General features: G+C 43.7%; 1 protein-coding gene and 2 pseudogenes across 3 annotated transcripts; 1 reads left to right on the top strand and 2 right to left on the bottom strand.

Moving 5' to 3' along the window:
- The first annotated feature begins 6,220 nt into the window (after nucleotides 1-6,220).
- Nucleotides 6,221-8,369, top strand: vma21 (vacuolar ATPase assembly factor VMA21). The gene is made up of 3 exons (XM_083652320.1): nucleotides 6,221-6,396; nucleotides 6,672-6,781; nucleotides 7,412-8,369. The coding sequence occupies exons 1-3, from the start codon at nucleotides 6,335-6,337 to the stop codon at nucleotides 7,546-7,548; spliced, it is 309 nt and encodes a 102-aa protein (XP_083508446.1). The 5' UTR covers nucleotides 6,221-6,334; the 3' UTR covers nucleotides 7,549-8,369.
- A 6,056-nt stretch (nucleotides 8,370-14,425) lies between these two features.
- Nucleotides 14,426-15,517, bottom strand: LOC310789803 (gap junction alpha-3 protein pseudogene; annotated as a pseudogene). The gene has a single exon. The product of its transcript is annotated as a gap junction alpha-3 protein pseudogene (transcript).
- Nucleotides 15,518-18,629: 3,112 nt separating this feature from the next.
- Nucleotides 18,630-19,835, bottom strand: LOC310790383 (gap junction beta-1 protein pseudogene; annotated as a pseudogene). The gene is made up of 2 exons: nucleotides 19,823-19,835; nucleotides 18,630-19,474 (listed from the first exon to the last, which is right to left on the bottom strand). The product of its transcript is annotated as a gap junction beta-1 protein pseudogene (transcript).
- Nucleotides 19,836-22,410: the final 2,575 nt, after the last annotated feature.

The raw sequence follows: 22,410 nt of genomic DNA, 5'->3' as shown, positions 1-22,410 counted from the left end.
CTGGATGTTATCTGGATAAGGAAAAACCCATGTTAACACCAGGTGTAAATGGAATCACGCTAATGGTGGTCAAGCCATAATCTGATTGCAATCTGATGGCAGAAAACACATGTTAATGCCAGGTGTAAATGGCCTCTGAGAGAGCAGCATGATCATCCAGTATTTATGTCCAAAACTGGACCAAGCAAGAGGAAAGCTATAGCTGTAAAAATTAAAGTTGGTTAACACAAAAAGGATGAGCAATGGGGCATTATATCGCCTACTACTGGCATGACACGATGGTTCGGCTCCGTTGGAGTCGGACGCAGCTCCTTCTGTGCACGGGGGAATTTCTACAGCTCTCGCACATCGATGCTTTTTACAACAGCCAGACTTTGGGGCTGCTGCTACAATAGAAAGCACGGAGTATGTCTCCTAATGGCTTTGTGCATTGGCTGTAGTAGAGCCTACGTGTGTTCTCATGCATATGATGTGTTCCTACACGTTCCCAATGGGGTCACAACTCCACCAGGAGGTTTTAGGTACTGCATCATGGGGGCTGAAGGAAGCCATTGACAGCAGGAAGTGGTGGTGATGATTATTGTTTGCGTCAGATTTGTCCACTTTATTTTTGGACATAATCACACGCAGCAGAGGGGATTAATATTTGTTTTGTAATTTATTGGTTCACAAAGTGTTCCCATGCTCCCTGTTTGTTGACAGCAACCTCCAGGGTTGACATGGTGAGAAACAAACGCAGATGTTGGCTAACATGAATTAATGATAACGATCCTCTTACCGCTATTGACAGCAACAAATGACATTGTGAACTCACACCGAACTATATATGTGTCTTCTTCTATGTTTTTATTCAAGCGCTCATTTCAGACGGACGCTTCATTTAATACTTCCACTCTATGGTGGTGGTGGCATACCTTAGCAGCACACTGTCTCCTAGGTGATGAAAACAACAGGTGTGGAGTGTGGGGTGTCCCATAGTTGACGCGCAGCGCTGGTGACTCATGGAACAAGGCATAGTTCGGGGAGTCCAAACAGAGAAAGCCATGGGAAACACTTGTAGAAGGTCAAAGGTCAAGAAGACCCATGAGGAAGGACGTCCCGATATTGAACCTGGCACAGGTTCAATACCAGTAAATGTTTCCACTGAGAACACAGGGTCACAACATGACTTTATTGTGGCTTCTATTTTGGAATTGTTTGTTTTATCAGAATTTGTAATCCCACCATAACGGGGTGAATATGTGCGAGCAAATTGTTCGCTCGGCTTCCCTCTCTGGCTCAATGCAAATTAGCTTAGGGTCTCCTATTCCCAGAGCGCCTGGTAATAAAGTCTCTGATTACATTTTAGTTTTGCATCTGTGTCCAGAGAAAATCAGTTTCCGGTGTTTTGGGGGGATATCTGTGATCTGGAATAATTACTCATGACCTGTTTATGAAAAGCAATTCCTTTAATGTTTTTAATTATTTCTGGCCCTAATTGGCCTGGAATATTTTGGTGAACATTGTATCATGGTTAAGTAGCCTTTACTATAGCTAACCGCCTATAGCTGCCCTCCACAAACAAATCTTCATGTGTGATCAAAACAAAAGAACGGATGTTTACGATGTAACCCAGGTTTCCTGAGGGAGACTTCTCTCCCTCATGAATTCCATTCATGATGAGATTATCTGATCCAGCGCAGCTGTCGTGGATTACTCTTTAAGACACTAACTAGCACCACCTGGGTGCAATTGCGCCTGCACGCTGATTGGCCGGACTCGGCTATATAATCTACTCTCAGGTGTGGCGCCCTTGCTTAATCTGATTGGAAGCTTGTTTCGGAGCGGCTTCTTGCAGGGAGAGAAGTCTCCCTCAGGAAACCTGGGTTACATCGTAACCATCCGTTTCCTATCAGTCGACTTCTCTCCCTCATGAATTCCATTCATGATGAGATTCCTCTGTAAAGGTGCGTTCACACCGAGATATTTATTTTTCGCTCTGTCGCTCAAATCAACCCTTTGGAATCGCTCTGTCGCTCTGTTTAAATCCCTCATCAACAGGCACACGAAATGACGGACATGTGGGGGATATAACGTTACGCAATGTCATGATATTTGTCCACTACGAGCCACCGTCATTGTTTACAAGCTAAAGCCTATCAGCGTGCTCCTAATGCGAGCTCCATACCGGTAGGACAGACTTCACTTCATGTCAGCTGTCAGGCTGTCAATGTGGTTTGTTGCCACACAATAAACCAGCGGTTTGTTCCAAGCCAGTGTGATCCTTGACTTGCTCTCACACAGCAGCCAATCAGCGTTGAGCGGCGAGCGACTGATGGCAGCGTATTTTCGCTCGAGTTGGGATATTTCATCTCGAGCGACGAGTGAATTTTCTCCCTATCGCTCTGTCTCTGCCGCTCGGACACCCAGCGATTTTTCTCCCAGGCGAATATATGCTCAATCGCTCGTTTGCATTGACTTTGTATGTAAACTCGACGCCAGCGAAAAACTTTAATAGGTCGGTGTGACGCACCGTGAGAAACCATGCAGATGTCTGCAGACGTCAGTCGACAATGTACTATCTTACATACATCCCCAATATATATACACATATACATAATATGTATTATTATTATTATTATTACCTATTATTATTTATTTTTTATGTGTGTGAACCATGCCATGTATATGACACACAATGCCCCTCATGGGAACTCAACAACAGAGACAAACCCTAGTGTGAATGTTTTGATGCCTTCTTTAACATTTACAAACATCCCACACTTCAATCAAATATCTTTAAGATACATCACTCCTGTCATCTTATCGTGTGAACATTTCTGAAGCCAGAGTCTGATGCAGGGATTGACCACATGCATAATGTTTATATGGGGGAGCTACAGCCCACCTCTTTTTGTTTCATTGTAATTTTTGTATTTAATTCATACATATGTATGCACCCTTTTCAGGGAAAGTTTGTCTCGTGTCCCCTCTTTTTTTCTTTTTTTTTCTTTTTTTAATGTTTTTTTCCCCGATTTTTTATCCCCCGTTTAGTGCTCGTTTGATTGCTCATTCCTGGTTGCTACTCCATCCTCTGCCGATCTGGGGAGAGCCGAGACTGATTCCATGCTTCCTCCGAGACATGGGCAGTCAGTCAGCCGCTTCTTTTCACCTGCCAGAGGAAGCTTCACCGGTAGGACATAGCACGTGGGAGGTTCACGCTATTCCATCCAGTTCCCCTCCCTCTGAACAGGCGCCCTTAATGATCAGAGGAGGAACCACATTAGCAACCAGGATGTTGCATGTTTTTGTGAAGGGGGTTCCTATATGAAGGAGGCACGGGGAGAACATGCAAACTCCACACAGAAAGGCCATTTTGCCGACCCCACCCGGGCGGTGGGCACTCGAGGACATGCGGTGTGTGGACGGGCACGCATTCCTTCAGCGCTCACCTCGTCCCCAGGTGGGAATCGAACCCACGACCTTCGAGCTGTGAGGCGATAGTGCTAACCACTGCACCACCGTACCTCCCCTCGTGTCCCCTCTTTTACCAGAAACTCTTTTACCAGAGTTTATCTGAAAAGGAGGGATCATTGCTTAGTAGCATCATTATGTGAATGTTTGCTGATTGTACAATATTCATCCACTTCCCATTCCCAAGGAGAACAGCTGCTTCCCCCTTTTATCATGTCCACACTGTTACAGGAGAATCTGCAGAAAAAGGGAGGTTTTACTTAGTTTCGAACCAAGTGAGAGCTCTCGTTCTCACTCATAAAACCTGGGTTGTAGCACAACCCTAACATTTCCCTTCTTTTATTCTGAAACTTCCCCCAGAGAGTGTCACAACTAACGCAGTCTAGCTTGACTCATTTTATCGCTGTTTACTTCCCCTTGAGGAAGCTAGTAGTAGACGAGTTTGCTTTGCATGTGTCTATATATATATACACACATACTTATTTTCAATTTGATGACTAAGCATGACTGAGGTCTGTCCATATATATTCCCCCGCCTTGGGCGAGTTCGTCTATAGACTAGAGGACAGCACACAGACCACAGACTCGCTGCCGCCTGCCCCAGCCTGCTTTTGCTGCTGCGACGTTCCTCCGCCGTGGGTAAAGGTAAAGGTAAAGTCCCACTGATTGTCACACAATGTGTGAAATTTGTTCTCCGCATTTGACCCATCCCCTGGGGGAGCGGTGAGCGGCAGCGTGCGCCGCGCTCGGAAATCACATGGTGATTTAACCCCCCAATTCCAACCCTTTGATGCCGAGTGCCAAGCAGGGAGGCAAATGGGTCCCATTTTTATAGTCTCTTTGGTATGACTCGGCCGGGGATCGAACTCACGACCTCCCAGTCTCAGGGCGGACACTCAGACCACAAGGCCACTGAGCTGAATTCCAGTCACAATAACACAACAGTCAAGTAAGTGTGTGGACAACACCAAAAGCATGCGCCCTGAGAGGGGTCGCTCACGACCAGCTCTCTACTCTAAGTAAGTAGGCTCTGGCTATGATTTTTCCTTCTCTGTCCTACACACATGTCTACTTTAGTCTCACACGACAACATACGTCTGCACGCTGGAAATCAGAAGAGCAAGAGCGCCGCACCTGAGAGTAGATTATATAGCCGAGTCCGGCCAATCAGGGTGCAGGCGCAATTGCACCCAGGTGGTGCTCGTTAGTGTCTTAAAGAGTAATCCATGACAGCTGCGCTGGATCAGATAATCTCATCATAAATGGAATTCATGAGGGAGAGAAGTAGACTGATAGGAAACCCCTGCATTAATTGATGAACTGTGACACTGAAACAAAGTGACACTGATGTTTCAAATAGTTCAACTTGCTATGATACTCTCAAAAGAAGATGTCAACACTGAAGTAGGCTATATTATACTTTAAAATAAGATACTATAAGTAGGCTATATTTGCTTTGAGGTGATGCAGGATGGCACACGTAGGCATATACATCCCTGGGTTGCTCTCAGTGAGGGAGTCTAATGGCTCAGGGAGCTGGGGAACTAATCCTTGCAATGTTGTGGGTTTGAATCCCGGCTCACAAGCTTTCCTGTGTTTCCCGTCGCTCCTCACTGCGTAACAGCATCTAATGAAGCACAAGTGGCACAAAATCAGAATTTGTTCTCAGTGGTTCAGCCATGCAGCCACAGCATTTGTGTACACTGTTAATTTGATTGGCTGTGACAGTTCTCCAGGTCTACATAGGCACTGACGTCTTGTACTTTTTGTTAAGTAACTACTTGGGGGTGAAATTGCCACAGAATGCAAAAACTATTCGTTTGAAGTTTGAACACGCATCACTGAATAGTTCTTTACTGGGTTTGGTCGGTTCCCTTTTTTGAGAGTCTCTTCAGATGAAATTGTAACATGCCATATGTAGGTATGTATGTAGGTATGTAGGTATGTATGTATGTAGGTATGTATGTATGTAGGTATGTATGTAGGTATGTATGCCGTATGTAAGTATCCAGCTTGGAAACCTGATGAGCCGTGAGAACAACGCAAACTGGAGCAGAAAGGGCCACTCCTCGATTCTCATTCAGGGAGACTTCAAACAGCAGAAACACACAGCCAGTGCCACAGAAACACACTTGGCACGAAATGGACTGAATGGCTCTCCTCCGTACATCAACAATTAAAGAGAAAAATTGCCTATGGTGTTACATTATTCAGAGATGCAGGGGGCCCACATATAGGCTTGTAAACTCCTATAGTGATGATGTCATGACATTTTATGTTCATATAGGGGGGAAACACATTTCTGACGTGGGTTTGACTGTAGGGACATGGACTACATGAAATGACCTACTCTGCAGGTGTTCCTAGTTGTGCAAACGATGCAGACCTAAACTAACAGATTATACAATTGTGATTTGCATTTTGCAGTCATACAGATGTTACAATACACCCCCAAAAATAGAAAAATATAAACACACATTTATATATTGTAAATATAAAATATATACATACTTAAATGTTGATAACCTTGCCATTGAGCCAATATTTCATTGCATCAAACAGCTGTTATTTTCTTCTTCTTCTTCTTCTTCTTCTTCTTCTTCTTCTTCTTCTTCTTCTTCTTATTATTATTATTATTATTATTATTATTATTATTATTATTATCATCTTTGAACATGGTGCATCTTTACACTCAACAGCAGGTGGCGGTCAAACACTGATCACGTGACAGTCCCGTGATCACACACGGAAGTCGGGTTTTCTTCTTCACCAGTCACAGCGTCACAACAAAACAACTAAACAGCATCTGTCTTCTGTCTGCGCATTACTTACTTATATTTCCGTTATTCTACTCCTCATCTTGCTCCCCGCCTGCACCGCAATGGACGGCTCTGTCCGATCATCTTCACTCAGCGCAGCTGTACCGCAGCCTGACTTCAGAGGGTGAGAAAAACAACGGACACTTCAGTCAGACTAGCTAACATTAACATTAGCTTCTTAGCCTTTCTACAGTTAGTCACCAGCACCAGCCACTATCCCGACTGCCAGTATTGCTTTATCCGGACCGGAACTAATCTGTCAGATTAAATTTTCTGTTACGTCAAACACCCTATTATTCATTCTCACTGTATCAATACTGTGTGGGCAATGCTAGAGGCCCATAGCTTGCTAAACAGTAAGGCCATTGATAAACTGAATCATCAAATTGTGTTCTTCAGAAATGAGAGTTCCTTGGTATCAGCCCTGAAGACATTACTGTTCTTCACGATCCTGATGGTAACACTGCCCATCGGATTATACTTCGCAACGAAGGCGTATGTCTTTGAAGGTAGGGTTTGGGATACGTTGCCTTTCCGTGTATGTCGTATGGTTGTACACACAAACTCTTTATTTTAAAGAAATTCTGATGAAACATAATGGGACTATGCACTTGTAGTTGACAGCAGGGTTTGAGCCCATTCATGAATTGAATTGAGAATGCATGGTATATTTCATGTCATGTTCTCTGGAGTTGCGATTGGAAGTGCACCCAACTCTTGGAATTGATTTGGAATCACAGAAATTCCTTTTCTAAGAGAGGTTGTCAGTCTTGACTTGCTAAATATTATAAATCAAACATTATGAATCAAATAAAAGACAGTCATGTGTATATTTCAGTCACATGTGCGTCAAATACTAACTACAGTACCTGAAAGATTCATTTAACATTTTAAGATATTCATAATATATACACTACATGCAATCTCATTTATGTGGTAAGAAAACAAGGAACATGGAAATACAGAGAGAATTTCATCAAATTAAATTCAACTTCCTGAAATTCTAATTCAATTCCAATTGTGTTTCCTGCATTTTTCTTTCTTTCTCCAAAATCCAGACAGTCCCTCGGTTGAATTTGTATTGATGAGTTCATTCATGATTTGACCCGCACCTCTACACTCCCCTCTCCTCTCCCCAGGCCAAATGAAGATGTCCAGCACCGACAGCTACTTCTACGCGGCCATTGTGGCGGTGCTGGCCGTGCACGTGGTACTGGCTCTGTTCGTGTACGTGGCGTGGAACGAGGGCACGCCGCCCAAGGGCAAGCATGACTAACGGCGCAGCATCCTCCCGTCGGCTCACAGAACCAGAGGGGAGAGACGAGATGAGATGCCACAGCCCCTCGCTACAGGCCCCAGCCCCAACCACAGCACCACCACCACCTACCAGCCAGACCGCTCGGGGGAAATCTGGTTTGCTCTTGGGGTTCTTGGGGTTTGAACCCAGGTTAATGCCTGAAACTACTGTATATCCCTGGGACAGGGGAGTGGAGGCTGTTGAGTGCGCTTTCTTCTTCCTTCTTTTCTCTCCAGCCTTACCTATCCCGGCCCTTGAGTTTTAGTTGTCGTCCTCTGAAAATGTGATACTTTTGTTTGACAAGAAGATGTCCCCTATTTTTAAGAGGCAATGTCATAACATAAGATGGCATTTGTGCTGCAAGTACCGTCACAGCACAAGGTTTTGTCATGTAGGAAGCCATCTTGGTTGCTTTTGGTGTGTGTGCATAATTGTGTGTCTGTGTGTGCTTTCTTGTGCACCTGTGCATGCACACAGTAGCCTATGCAGTTGTCATTTCTACATATTGTCTTGTCATACAAAATAATTTGACTAATCTTTTTGTCCTTGTAAATGTATTTTTTTCACGTGATATTCAGAATTTCAAATTAGGGGGAAAAAAATCTAAATTTAAATCCAATTGCAGTTAAAAGAATTCCTGCCATTTCATATTGAAGATGTAGAAATGTTCAAATACAGTACACTTACAGATAGCTACACTTATAACAATACTTTAAAATCTGATCAATCATTTCATACGCTGTACAAAACAAAGAGAGTGTGCTGATTTTGTTCTGTTGCACCAAAAAATAAAATGTTGCAAATTATTTATTTTATCTATTTTGTCCTGTGGTTGTGAACATGTGAAAGCACAAAAACAGAGTACAGTGCTTGATAGAACAATACTCATCTGATCTTCAGATGTTTGGGATGTGCAATTGTTTTGCTCACAGTGCTTCTCATTGATTTTCTTAAGCCCTCTGTGACGTTCTTCTGGAAGATGCAACGGAATCCAGCTCAATATTCTTTATAAACGAGGCCTGTGTGTGTGATAAACAAGCTGCACCACACAAGAAGCCAGACACCACTTACCCTTATCTGCTGTGTAGGCTACACCAAACTGGAACGTGTGTGTAATGTCAAATTCAGAGCTTCCACATCAATAACATGTCATATGCGAGGAGCTATAGGGTTCATCTGCAGTTTGGCCCATTTAATCATAGACAAACACACACACCTATAGGCCCACTTAATTAATATTTATCCCAGAGGCAAATTCAATGCAATAGGCTACACAACATAAATGCTATTAAAAGAGCTATTAAAAACCCAATTTATCTTCGAATAGACAATAGCATTTGTATGAAAATTGATTTAAATATTTGATGTTTTTTTTGAGGGGCTTGAAAGTACTTTTTATAGGTTAATATAACCACACAAGCATTCTTTCAATCCTGCTGATATAATAATAACAATAAGAGATTGGCTATCTTATTGATCCCTGTAGACTAAGTGTAGAGCCTTTCAGCATCACATGGGGGCAGCAGACAGTCGGTTCAGACCGTGCAGACGAGTCACGAGAGGCCAAGACACAAAGTGACAGATGCAAAGCCACGATACTTTCCGCCTCGGAAACCATGTGCAGAGTCGATATTGGATTCATTTTGACTTTAAATTATGCGAGTCTCCCTTTTCAACAGTTCTTTGGTGCAGCCGCGTGCCCCGTAAGCTTTGCACAACATTCTGCAGGGACAGGACATGTGCCGTGCAGGCCCTGCGATGTGTTTAACCAGGCTGGTGATGAGGTGACAGGGCTGCAAGTCATCACACTCAGTAAACATCAGAAGCCTGACTTTTCCCCTGCTGATGGTTTCATACGCTCGGCCTCGCAGCGACACAGAGTTGGTGTAAGGGCACGCTCAGCCTCTGGCTCTCTGTCATTTCTCACACTGTGTGGAGTGTCAATGTGATGCACAATGGGTCAGAAAGTGCATTGGCTTAACACTAACAAACATCCTCGATCAATTTCATTTTTGCCCTCCTGACCCTGGCTGCAGCCAGAGCGAGGCCTAACCATATGATGCAGGCAATGCAGTTGCATTGGGGGCTGCAGGGGGTGGGCAATTATCTTTTCCTGGGGGGCCCCACATGAGAAACCTTAGATGGTTGCTGGGGACCAAAAATATATGTCAAGCCATAACCTCTAATCTTATCATTAGATTAATAGAAAACATACTGTGCACTTGTTCTTCAGCATTTATTATATTGAAAATCACTCCAAACGACGAATTTAGGTGGTCTAATTTTTTTTTTGTGGTTTGTCTTAGACCTCCCGGGCCAGGCAGAATCATGAGGGCCGTATAATGCCCAGGTCTGGTTTAGGGCCAGCACGCATGGCCCCTTCTCTTTACCTCACCACTGTCGTAACGGTCCAGATCTATGATACTGACTACAGTGTACACGCAGCGCTAAAGCTTTAACACTAAGCGGTAAGTATCAGTCACCAAACAAATAACAATACAATAACATAAAACATTTTTACACTGTGTTTTTACATATATGTGTGAAGGACGGGTGTGCCATCAATGAATATGTTTTCATCTGTTATGGTGCTCCGACACCAGATTTAGTATACTGTAGCACGGCAGTCTGTTTCGCATTGTGATGGACCTGCTTTGACCCTTTGTACTGCTACGTAAAGGTTTCCCCATCTTTTTATACTGTTAGTTGTAGAGTCTTGCTGTTACAAATAGTAATGGCGTGACAAATGGCAATTATCCCACCTACTAGGCACACTTAAGATAAGCTGTTTTTCCCTGAGTCGCTTTCCCCAAACCTCCACCAGATGGGGTATTTGCAGACACGCAGCCTGTAGAAAAGCAGCACGTCTGGTGAAGCCACAGGGGTGAGACAGAAGGGAAGGGAGGGGGCAGTAGAGTACCACACTACAGCTGCTGGCTCTTCATATTAAGCATTGGACCACAGGGGACAAACACAATATAGTGGTAGAATAATTCACATGGACACATAAAACTATAATGATCCTCCTCCTTACCCAACCATTAAATATAATAAAGGCAATGCTGAAGAAGCACTGGAGAAAGAACTGCAGCGGGATCCCACTGTTTGTCTAATGATAGGCCAGCAGCTTTTCAGACGCACTATCACAAACTGGAAGCATTTCCAGTCTTTTAAAAATCACTTCAAGCAGTATTTTGTTATTGATATATTAGAAGTAGAAGTTGTTAGCATTTCTTTACTTTTGCATGTTAATGGAACCTATGATAACCTATTCTCTATATAAAATAAAATAAAAGTAAGTCCTTTTATATAGTTTTCTACTGGAATCTGATTGAATGATGTCACATGTTTTCTGGACAGAGTCCCAGCTTAGGATAAGATTTTAAATCAAACTAAAAATTATACCTACAAATTCAAATTCAAAGGGCAAATAATGCGGCCTACCGCAAAGCTAACATGTTGCTGATATGCATATTAGATTATATTAGATTGAAGCTATAGCCTTCACCACATTATAGCCTATTATATTAAATAATACTATTCCTATTACACGAGTGCTTTTCAGTTTATATTGTTATACATTTTGAGTAATGGACTTCTTGATTTAACTAAAAGGTGACTGTGAGGCTACTGGACCTTGCTGATTTGCCCATAGCCTTCCACTATATTTGCAAACTCTAAAATGTTCACTGCAAACCCCATTTAAATAATCAGCATTCAGCACGGCTAATTGAATTTGCATGGCCTCATGATGATCCAGCTCTCACCAGCAGCTGTGGGTGAAGGAACATGGCTCTCATTGCAATTTAGCTTCCTCAATGTTTACACTTGAAATTGCAGTGGAATCACCATCTTTGAATAGTCAGTACATCAGTGTCGCAGCAGGTGCTCATGTTAGCAATTTCACTTGAAGAGCTATTAAATACATGAAAGGCAACGTAGATCAAAGTCTTGATGCATTTAGAAATTAGACCGTTTCTACACTAGAAACTCAATTAAAACAATTTATCATTTGATCTGATCTAAGCCAGAAATCTCAATTATTATGCCATACAGCTACTGCAGTTCACAGACTTTTACTGTCAGTCAGTGTTTTTAGACTAATTGATTCAAATTACAAGTTGCTATTATGTGTTATTTATGCTCATATATCCATTTTGACTTCTGTTTATAACATATTGAAATCTTTATACTGTATATAAAAAAAAAAATCATCTATGAAGGCGCTACCGACTGATATAATCACAGTCAATGTAACTCTCAGAGTGTTTCGTTCCAAACTGCCGTGCTGTAGGCCTAAAAAAAATAAGATACTTGATCTTCATCTGTCAACGTTTCAAACACACATCGAACTCTATCCTCGAAAACGATGACTCCTCTCCAGGCAGATGTCTTCGGATGACTCAGTGTTACTTTCATGCTTTAGCAATCCTTCTGTAAGGGTAGACACGAGATTTTTCAAATGGTGGACATCTCCTTTTTGGAATGATCACTCACTTTGCCTCTTTTTGTCCACGTTATGTAGCATGAAGTTATACTTTTTGAATTAGAGGCCATTCATCAATCATCACGGCTTCACTCACACTCGTTGGACTATACAGAAAAAGTAACACTTCCAGCTGCTTTATCTGCTTCACGCTATTATTTCTTTCTAGTTTTTGGCATATTGGAGCTCTGGAACTTATTCCCTGGCAGACCACCACCACCCCTTCCACCCCCGCCCCCCTCAACACACACAAAAGAAACCCTTAAACTTTATTTCATCTTTAAACCAGAGACTGGCATGCTCTTGAAAAGACATTGACATGATTTACATCTGTGCCCATTATAAACACTCTACTCTTCAATCATAGACCCCAATTTTGTAAAAAAGTAAAAAATGGCCTTTTCAACTCTTTTTTTGTGTTGCATGAAATATATCCCTGCTGTTGGGTGAAAACTTCTTATCTCCAAAATATCAACTTTTAGCTTGAACGTTATGCATTTCTTAGACCCGAGGATGGTGGAATCTAGTCAAGCCATAAGAGAAACATGAATTCCTTCCAATAAAGTGAAAACATGAAAAACACAGGTTTTCACATGATATATACTCTACAATGTACATACCGTACTTCCACAAGTGCCTTCCATCATATTCATACTCGCCTATAGTTCTTGCAGGACCATAAGTTTGAATCAAATCTCAAAACACAAAGGAACTCTGACTATATTACTCTGATTTTCCTCTTTTTACATATGATTGAAAATTGATATTTGCTCTGTCTGTGATACACCAAGAGGTTACAGGAAATTATGAGCGTACCGATCTAAAGTTGCGAGACAGCTTCCTAGACATGAACATCCGATCTCCCTTCAGTTCAAGGCTATCATACCGCCGGTGCCCATGTGCGCTTTCCTGGCACCAATGAGTACAAGATAGGGGGTATGTGGGATACGCAGACTGGGACTGAGGCTTTACACATAGCATGTATATGTTCTGCTCAAACACTAGCTAGGAGCTATACGCTGATTGAAAAATGCAAACATATGGCTACAAAAGCTACTGTATACATGCTGGAGATGTGTGTGGAAGACCTCCATCGCTATAATTTGTAGTCCAATCAATTCATCTTGATGATGCATTTGTTGGAAACATTTGAAAAAACATGTTAAAATGTGTTCTAGTCACATGGTAAATCCCCCCCCCCCCCTATATAAAGACTGAATATCACAAAAGAAATGCTAACATTGCAGATTTAAGACAAGTTTATTTATGGAGCTCTTTTTAACAAACATCTTCACCAAGTGCTTCACAGGAAAAAAAGGACACAAACACAGATAATAAAAACAAGGATAAATCAAAACAATCTGTTCAGAATTATGCGCTTTGCTCGCTCTTGTAACAGATACAGTACGAGCGTGAACTCCGCAGACCACTGCAATTTATTTTAAGCCACGTCCTGGAATTTCTAACAGCATTTGATAGGTTGCCCTTGTCCAATGTGTTGTCAGGTATTGCACAACCTCTCATATCTTCAAGTCGAAGCAGGCAAAGTTATGTTACTCGGTGACCTCAAAACAGTTAAAAGGAAGTTAAATTTAACCATTTGCCTTATCTGGTTTCTTCAAATGAGGCCCAGTGCTCAACACATTTCTGTGCTCTATTCTCAAATATAAACCTTATACTGCATATTCTTTGGCTCATTCAGTAAAGATTTTCAGTTAGTCCTTTTAACACAGAGGTTCATAATGTAGCAGTGGTTAATATACATGACAGTTCCTGTCCCTACGTTGATCTGTGATGCTTCATATTGTCACATTCATCAAACATGGAAAAATAAATGCTCAATCAAAAGACGCACTTATTTGTTAGACTTCTATTTTTGTTTCTAGTCAATTCTGTTGCTTTTCTCACTCACTGATAAAGGGGGGTTGGAATCATAACTGAATAGTGGGAAGGCAACACGAGTATAAAATCAATTACATAAATATAGAAAACACCAATATATGTCAATATTAACTGAGAATATTGTGATGCCACTAATACCATCAGAAATCAATGTCAAAATACAATCCAATGTGTGACATCCAGTCAAGTAGTAGTTGTTGTAATTTGCCAATATATAACTATCCATGAACTATAAAAGTAGTAGTATACATTTTCTTGATCCTAGGCATCTGAAATGTCAATATGTAACCAAATCAGTTTGGACACATACTATGCAACAACTGCTACGGTGTATTTGTGTGCCCTGTAAATGTCACTCCTTTCTAAGTTGGAATGAGTCAAAGCGCAGCCGAGTCAGTTGGGTGCATATCCGAGTGCATATGACCCCTTCACAGCAATTTAAGACCCCCCGGAGAAACCCAAACCCTCTCATATCTTCAGATCATCTATTCTAGTCTTGTTGTTGCTGTGTTTGGCATGGCGGCCGGCGCGGGCCGCGGTAGGTGACCCGGGGGCGGAATCCACCCCCTTCTTTGCTTTCAGGTCACATTCCTCGGGTTTGCTGCTGCTCCTCTCCACCGCCAAGTTGTCCTTGTTCTGTTTGTAGGCCGCCTTGCTGTGGTAGGGGTGGAAGGAGGAGTCCGACTCCTCGGACAGAGGGGAGAGGTTGTAGCCGGGGACGGGCGGGTAGCCGCCGGGCTGGACTTGGTGGAAGTAGTCGTCGTAACTGGGTGCAAACGGCACCGCCGCTGCTGCCTCGCGGTCGCGGGCCTCCTTGGCGGCGGCCTCCAGCGACCTCCTGTAGCTTATGCCCTGTCGACACTTGGTGAAGCCCAGGTGATAGACCTCCACGAGGTTCAGGAGCAGAGAGAAGCTGGACACTCCCAACATGAAGATGATGAAGATGGTCTTCTCTGTGGGACGGGAGACGTAGCAGTTCACCACGTTGGGGCAGGGGGGCCTGTCGCACGTGTACATGGGCTTCAGCTCAAAGCCGTACAAGAGGTACTGGGCCACGATGAAGCCCACCTCAAACAGGGTTTTGAAGATGACGTTGAAGACGTAGGTGCGTAAGAGGTCCCCCTGCAGGTGCACGCGGCCCTTGTCGTCCCTCCAAATGTGCTTCTTGTGCTGCTTCGTCTCGGCGATGAGAGCCTGCTTGTCCGTCTGCTGCTGCGCCGCCTTGTCCTTCTCCCTCTGCTGCTGCTTCTCCTCCATTCGCACCAGGTGGAGGATGTGTCCCAGGTAGATCAACGTCGGCGTGGACACGAAGATGATCTGCAGCACCCAGAAGCGGACGTGCGAGATGGGGAACGTGATGTCGTAGCACACGTTCTCGCAACCGGGCTGCTTGGTGTCGCAGGTGAAGCCCGACGCCTCGTCGCCCCACACCTTCTCGGTGGCGGCGCTCAGGATCAGGATGCGGAAGATGAACAGGACCGTGAGCCACACCTTGCCCACCACGGTGGAGTGCTCCTGGGCTTTCTCCAGAAGCTTCCCCAGCAGGTTCCAGTCCCCCATGGCTGTGTCAGATCAAGTCTGTGGCTAGAGAGAGAGAGAGAGAGAGAGAGAGTGAACAGGAGGTTAAAACAGATTTCTCACAAATTTTAATCTACGTAGAATCCTAGTCTATAAACCAAGTAAACAACATGACTTGACAAAATTTGTGAAATATCAAAAATGATCCAAAGTTTCAATGAAACTCCAGTGTTCCCAATGTTTTTTTAACGGCTCCAAGTTCTAACATGAAGTTGTTTAGTCGTCCTTTCAGAAAAGTCTTACCGAGTACAGCAGAGCTTAGACCAAAGGAGTCTCTAGAGAGCCAAGCTAGCTGTTAATGGAGTGCTCAGCGTGGTGACTAGCGCTGGGCAGGTAGTGGCCCTCGCCACGTGGGGTACAGACAGGATTATATTTACTTTAGGAGGGTATATATTTGGTAAGTGTGGACAGGTTCCGGTCACGCCGCCGCCCGTGGCCGCTGGCCCTCGTGCCAGGGTAACATGACCCACACGAGGTGAAACCAAACACCCGGCAGACGCGGTGGAAGTGCGGATTAGAAATAGTCGAGTAATGTCAGGATCGTAAGTCACCGATACATTATCTTCTCTGATGTACACTAGTGGAGGCGTACAGCAAATTCAGCAGAGGTTCTGATGTTTGCTGAAAAGTGGTCCGAAAAATGCGCGAGACCATGAGAATTCACTAAAGGTGAGACTGCAGACTTAGCCAGTGGCTTCCACAAATGTAGACTTTGGGCTGAACTGTGATTTCAAGCAACAGGAAATGATTTCAATATTAAGCAGCACATCAGACAATGGAATCTCCCAAGACAAATGATAATACTATGAAAAACACAGTCTGACAACCAATAGAACCAAGACCTTCTACCATGATGATGGGGACAAAATTAATGCTACGGCTATTTCATAACCCCTAACATCGTCTTCGCACACGTCCGTTGGTATAAACAAACCATTTGAACCACATCTACTCGGAGTCATGTTATTACATGCGATTATTTCAAATCCTAGTTGCACGAATACATCAATTCACAAAGACGACTAAAGTTCCTGTAGAATCACACACTCACCGGGTGTACCCACCTTGTCAGCTTATACATCCCCTGTGGAGGAGCACTACGTGGCTGTGAGGGTCCATGATGGTCCCCCCTGCTTCGCCCGCAGGCCTCAGTGCGAGGTCGGCCTTCGGGCCCCACCGGCGATGCCCTTGAATGGACAGGAAAACTGGACTCCCCGGCTAGCCGCAGCCTCTGCTCCCCAACCGGGCCACTGACTCAGTCCTGCTCCGTTCAACCCGCGGCTTATCCAGGCTCCAGAGGTCCCGGGGTCTTCTTCCACTGGCCACAGAACACGCACAACCTGCTGGACACACTCACAAGCAAGTCCGGCATGCCCTCCCTCAACCCCCTCCCTCCCCCCCACCCCCCATGGTTAAATTTGGCACAGGGCACACTCTCTAATGTAAACTACCAAAGCCCCTCCAGTCGCTGGTTACAGTGAGTGACAGGGCAGCTGGCCAATAAAGACTGTCTGCTAAGTCTGTCTGGCCACAAGTGCTACTGTGATCTAAATATAGCACCAGGGGGCTCTCCTATCATAGGGGACATGACTTGGAGAAGAGAGGAGCCATTTGGGTCTTCAAGTTACAAATCGCAGTGATAGAACCGAGGTGTCGGGCTTCAACAGCAAAGTGCCAAATACATAGAAAACATGGGGTACATAATTACCAAGACCACTTTGACTCTTTTATCCATTTAACATGAAATGAAACAAGAAGTCCATATGATTGCTGAATAGTTTGTGTCAATATATTTGTCAAATTGACAGTTTATTTCTCAATATTAAATAATGTACATATATACAGTCCCCCCCCCCCCCCCCCCCTCATTCTATCCGAATTGTTCACCTGGATGTAAATTGATAACTGCACATTTTAGGCATGTCTACATAAGACTTTTGTAGACAAATGTGAGTCAAAACAATATCAGGTTAATTTCTTAAACTGCTGTCTAGACAAGACAGACAAGACCAGAGAGATACAGAGTGATATATGATCTGTATGATGGGGAAGCTTTCTGACAGTGATGGCTCTCTGTTAAGAAGCGTCTGAAACATTTCTCAGAACCCACAGAGAAGAGATGACCTCAAACAGAAGCTGGAGGTGATTTACAATTCAAGGAATTCAAGTGCTCTTTAAGAGGATGAAATATGGACAGTGCTTGGCTGGGATCTGAAAAATGCTGAGAGCGAACCAGCAGACAAGAGAGCAAGAATGAATCACTCTTAATTTTGCCTATTCATCCTTTGAGTATCGTGGAATCTGCAAAAATACCACTTTAAGTTTACGAATTAGGCCCGGAAAGAGTCCAGAATCAGTTTATTGCGTCAGCACAATTGTTAAATAGTGAGATAATTTACTTTACTAATTGTTCAGTAGTAACAAAAAATGTTTGAGGGAAAAACAGAGCTTTGGCTTGTGTCATTTTCTTTGTTCTTTTTAACACTAATAATAATAGCCAATCTCCACTGCCTTTGTTGGGGTAGCTTTCACCAGTTTTCTTTGGTTTCCCGTTAGCACCATCGGTTATATTTCAGTAGCTGGATGCTAACAAAGTTACACAACAGTTACAGCTGTCTGCATACAACATAATCACAATCAAATAGCTAAAATTGTCCAACAAAATCAAATGTTGCTGTCATACTATTCCTACACGACATTTACTCAAATAAACGCCCCTTCCTCCTTTGCCTTTTGCACCGGCTTCGACCTGGATTGGAATTGAGATACGAGAGATATTAGCGACATTTCTGATCATCACAATGAAAAAGTTAACCTTCCTTTTCCAGCATTTCAACCTTAACCTAGAGTACCGGCTCCATATCGTTTCAACACGTTCCCCACAGCAGCTAAATGCTTGTTGTGTCAGTAGAATACAAAGAGAAATGGATGAATCACCAAACATCTGACTGAACAGGAACATAAATAAACTAAAGGAGTATCTTCAAAATGAGCTAATATACAGTCTAATGCAACATGAAAGCAACAGTATGACAGCACGCTCCAGGGACATTACTGGACATTAGTTTCACTGGGGAAAGGAAAGGTAAGTGTCTTAGAAAGCAGAACACCTCTCACCCTTCTCAACTGGGCTCTTTTTGGTCACAGTGAACTTAGACTTGAGCGAATGGTCCGCCGCTATCAGCTGATTGATCTCGTTTTGCTTATAGGAAGACACTTTCTGAGTTATCCAATTCACTTTGGCCTCTTCGTCGGTGCCGTGGAAGCACCGAATGCAAGCCCTGCCTATGAGGTACGCCACCTCGGCCAGGTTGAGCAGCACGCACAGCCCGGACACTGCCAGCATGAAGACGGTGAAGATGGTCTTCTCCGTGGGTCTGGAGACAAAACAGTCCACCGTGTTGGGACACGGGTACGAGTCGCACTTCACCAGACGCACCATCGTGAAGCCAGGGTAGATCAAGTAGAAGATGTAGAGGAACGCCACCTCGAAGACGATCCGGAAGATGATACTGATCATGTACGTCCACCACAGAGCTCCGGTGATCTGGAACTTCTGGTTCTTGATGTGCTCTAGCTCCTTGGGGCTGCAGCGGCCCGACTTCTTCAGGATCTTCTTGTCGATGTGGCGCCGGTGGGCCACATGCATGGCCACCAGCAGGGCGGGGGTGGAGACCAGGATGAGCTGGAGCGCCCACAGGCGGATGTGCGAGATGGGGAAGAACTGGTCGTAGCAGACGCTGTTGCAGCCGGGCTGCTGGGTGTTGCAGGTGAAGCCCGACTTCTCATCGCCCCAGACACTCTCGGCCGCCACCACCAGCACCAAGATGCGGAAGATGAAGATGACCGAGAGCCAGATGCGTCCGATGCCGGTGGAATGCCTGTTTACGCCACTGATCAAGGCATAAAAGGACCCCCAGTTCATTTTCGATTCCAGGTCTGGAAAGGTAGAGGTTAACCGTTATAGCACGGACGTAGGCTAAGCTACATCGTAAGAAGGTTAACTGTTATAACAACATAATTAATGAGTAATACATCAGATGAATGATGTTACCAAGCAAAATAGTGTATTAATACATTAATAGTCAAAACATCTTTCAGGAAAAGCAAAATACAAACTAACTTAATGAAAAACGCAGCTTTGTAGCCTTGCATAAAGAGTCATATTTATAGCAAAATGGTATAACAGGTGGCAAACACTGAATAACTTGCGAGGTATTTACAACTGTCAACTTTACGCAATCATTTTGTAAAAGTCCTGTTAGAACTAGTTCTGAAGAAGTTTACCAGGCTCAGCCGGCGGTGTAAAGGTCCAAAGATGACCATCTTCAGGTGTGGCCTGAACATCAAGCTGGATTTGGCAGAATAGGAGCAACGGACGGTAGAATAGCCAAGTAGCTTGTTGGCGGTATAAGAGCAGGGGCGATGGCCTCCCGCCGCGCACCGTCATCAGACGCTCACAGATCGAAGCCAATTGCGAATGATTCGCCCCGAACCACGTGACCTGCTCGCTCTGTATTAATACTGTACTCCCAACCTGACCTGCAGTTCAGCTGCAGACAGACGGACAGACGACGCCGGCCAATTTCTCCAAGGAGTCGGCAAGACATCCATCTCATTAGATTTTTTCCCCCCCCCCGACAAGAGACCTCTATTGTTTGTAAGAAAAGCAATAGACGTGATCTGATTTCGCCTGAGTTAAAAGCATAAAACGATCCAACTAAAGAGATATTTATATCCTGAGAAGTTGTTTTCGTTCAAATATTCCTACTATGCAGGGGCAAGAGCACGCCAAGTGCTTTGTCGAGACATCTGGGGGCACCTCAGCCATCACTCAGCCCCAAATCTTGACACTGAATGTTAGTACAAAATAGCATTGATGATGAAGGATAGAACATGTATTTTTTTTTACCTTCTGCTGTGGTGGTACACAAAAATGTGTACAAAACGGGTGGAAATGAATTAAAAGATTGTGTTTTTTTTCGGCGAGCCAAAAGGCTGGAACGAGAACACGTTCGTGCGTTTGGAAAATGCTAATCATTCCTCCGCCACTAGCCGCTGCCCTGCACCGTAGCGGTCATATGCTCTTATATAAACCATTTACATACAATGGCGTCCTTTCTTTGCGCTGCAACAAGACTCTTTAGAAATTCAGATCAAACGCCTCGACTTCCGCCCACCCCGAGCCAAAGAAAGAATCTGTGTGGACACAAGAGGCCTCGGCCTGCACACATTCATTCTTGTGCTTGGCAGGGCAGGGGGGCAGGGCAGCGAAGGGTGTTGTTGACCTGTGCCACGGACAGAGCAGCGAGTCGCTTGCAGGTTTGCAGATTCGTCCGGCAAGTTCACGAGCTGCTGAATAGACCCTTTTCACGGGGGCCATTTTGTGTCAAAAAGGCAGAATAAACACAGGTGCAAGCAAAACACTAATGAGGGTTTCCAAATTCCAATCATGGTCATTGGAAACCCTCATTAGTGTTTAGCTTGCACCTGTGTTTACCCTGCCTTTTTGACACAAAATGGCCCCCGTGAGAAGGGTCTATTACTGCCAACAGTGCCGGGGTGGAAAATGAAAAGCCAGTCTTTACCGAGGACATTTAACCGAGAACCGTCTAAAATGCTACGTTTTCATTGCCCGCAGTGGATCAAGCGACTTCTTGTGAAACAGAACATGCCATAAATCAGATTAAATATACTTAGTAACATACTACATTAGGCATGCAAGATTAGATCAATTTATGACACCAACGTCACACACTGTTAGATCTGACAACTGTGTTGAATTCATAATTTGATATTAATTGCAACCTGCAACTATAATAAACGTCACAAAATGATCATTGTTCCATCCATGCCACAATAGCAGTTTCCCCTATCAATTTAATTGTGCATATTGGAGAATAAACAAATGAGCCGAGCCGTAACTAGTTTTATTTTTTATCGACTACTAAAATTAGCTTCAAATATTTAGTGAATCATGCTGACAGCAGAGCATGCCCAGACATTCACTTTGGTCAAGGATAACTTCACAGAGAAATTGCTTTCACAATTAGACTATAGCAGAGGTTCTCAAATGCTTTTCAGCCAAGGAGCCCTTACAAGATAGAAAATATACCGGGGACCCCCTCATTCTGATTTGTGATTTTGGGCTAAGCTTAATTGTTTCCACGGTAACGTGCTTGACTTTTAAATTGATAGGTTTTGTTGAATTAGAAAGTAATCCATGAACCATTTTAGATTTAAAGCATACATTTTTTTCATTTAACTATGTAGGTTTTACCAAAAACAATTTTTTATATATTTTTATTTTCCTGAAAACTTTTCCCCCTAGCAAAGTGCCACGGATCCCTGGGGGTCCCCGGACCCCCATTTGGGAACCACTGGACTACAGGGTTGAATTTCACCGACTAGCTGACAAATACTAGTCTGCTTATGAATGAATGCATAAATGAATGAATTAAAAAAAAGTCCCCCCCCCCCCCCCCCCCCCAACACAAACAGGCATGTACTCTCCGTCATCAGAATCCCTTTGAGCACTGTCAGTTCATTGGGCTCAAACTCCTCCCTACAATAGAAGTAACACAATAATTTACAGTACCAAGAGAATGAAGTGAATGCAGGGAAAAACACAATGCACTTGTTTGTCATGCTGGACTATCAGATGACCCACAGCAGTTTACTGTGCTGTGAGCGTTTCTGCATCACTTCTGACTATGTACAGTAGTGGGAGGGTTTGGGTGGCCTAGTAATTCTCTGAATGAAATGAAACTCATTTCTATTCTCTCTCTACACTACTAAACCCAACAACACAGAGAGACATTTTAAATGTAGATAACAGGCACTTTATTGCTATAAAGCATAGATTTGTACATTCA

The sequence above is a fragment of the Poromitra crassiceps genome (genome assembly GCF_964638095.1).
Source record: "Poromitra crassiceps genome assembly, chromosome: 15".
In the NCBI taxonomy this organism is placed as follows: Eukaryota; Metazoa; Chordata; class Actinopteri; order Beryciformes; family Melamphaidae; genus Poromitra; species Poromitra crassiceps.
Note: the sequence above shows the minus strand (reverse complement) of the source record. Positions and strands in the feature narration are given on the sequence as shown.

Coding starts and splice junctions, on each gene's coding strand:
- vma21 (XM_083652320.1), top strand. CDS start 6,335: ATGGACGGCTCTGTCCGATCATCTTCACTCAGCGCAGCTGTACCGCAG. Junction 6,397..6,671: donor CCGCAGCCTGACTTCAGAGG/GTGAGAAAAACA, acceptor TGTGTTCTTCAG/AAATGAGAGTTCCTTGGTAT. Junction 6,782..7,411: donor GAAGGCGTATGTCTTTGAAG/GTAGGGTTTGGG, acceptor TCCTCTCCCCAG/GCCAAATGAAGATGTCCAGC.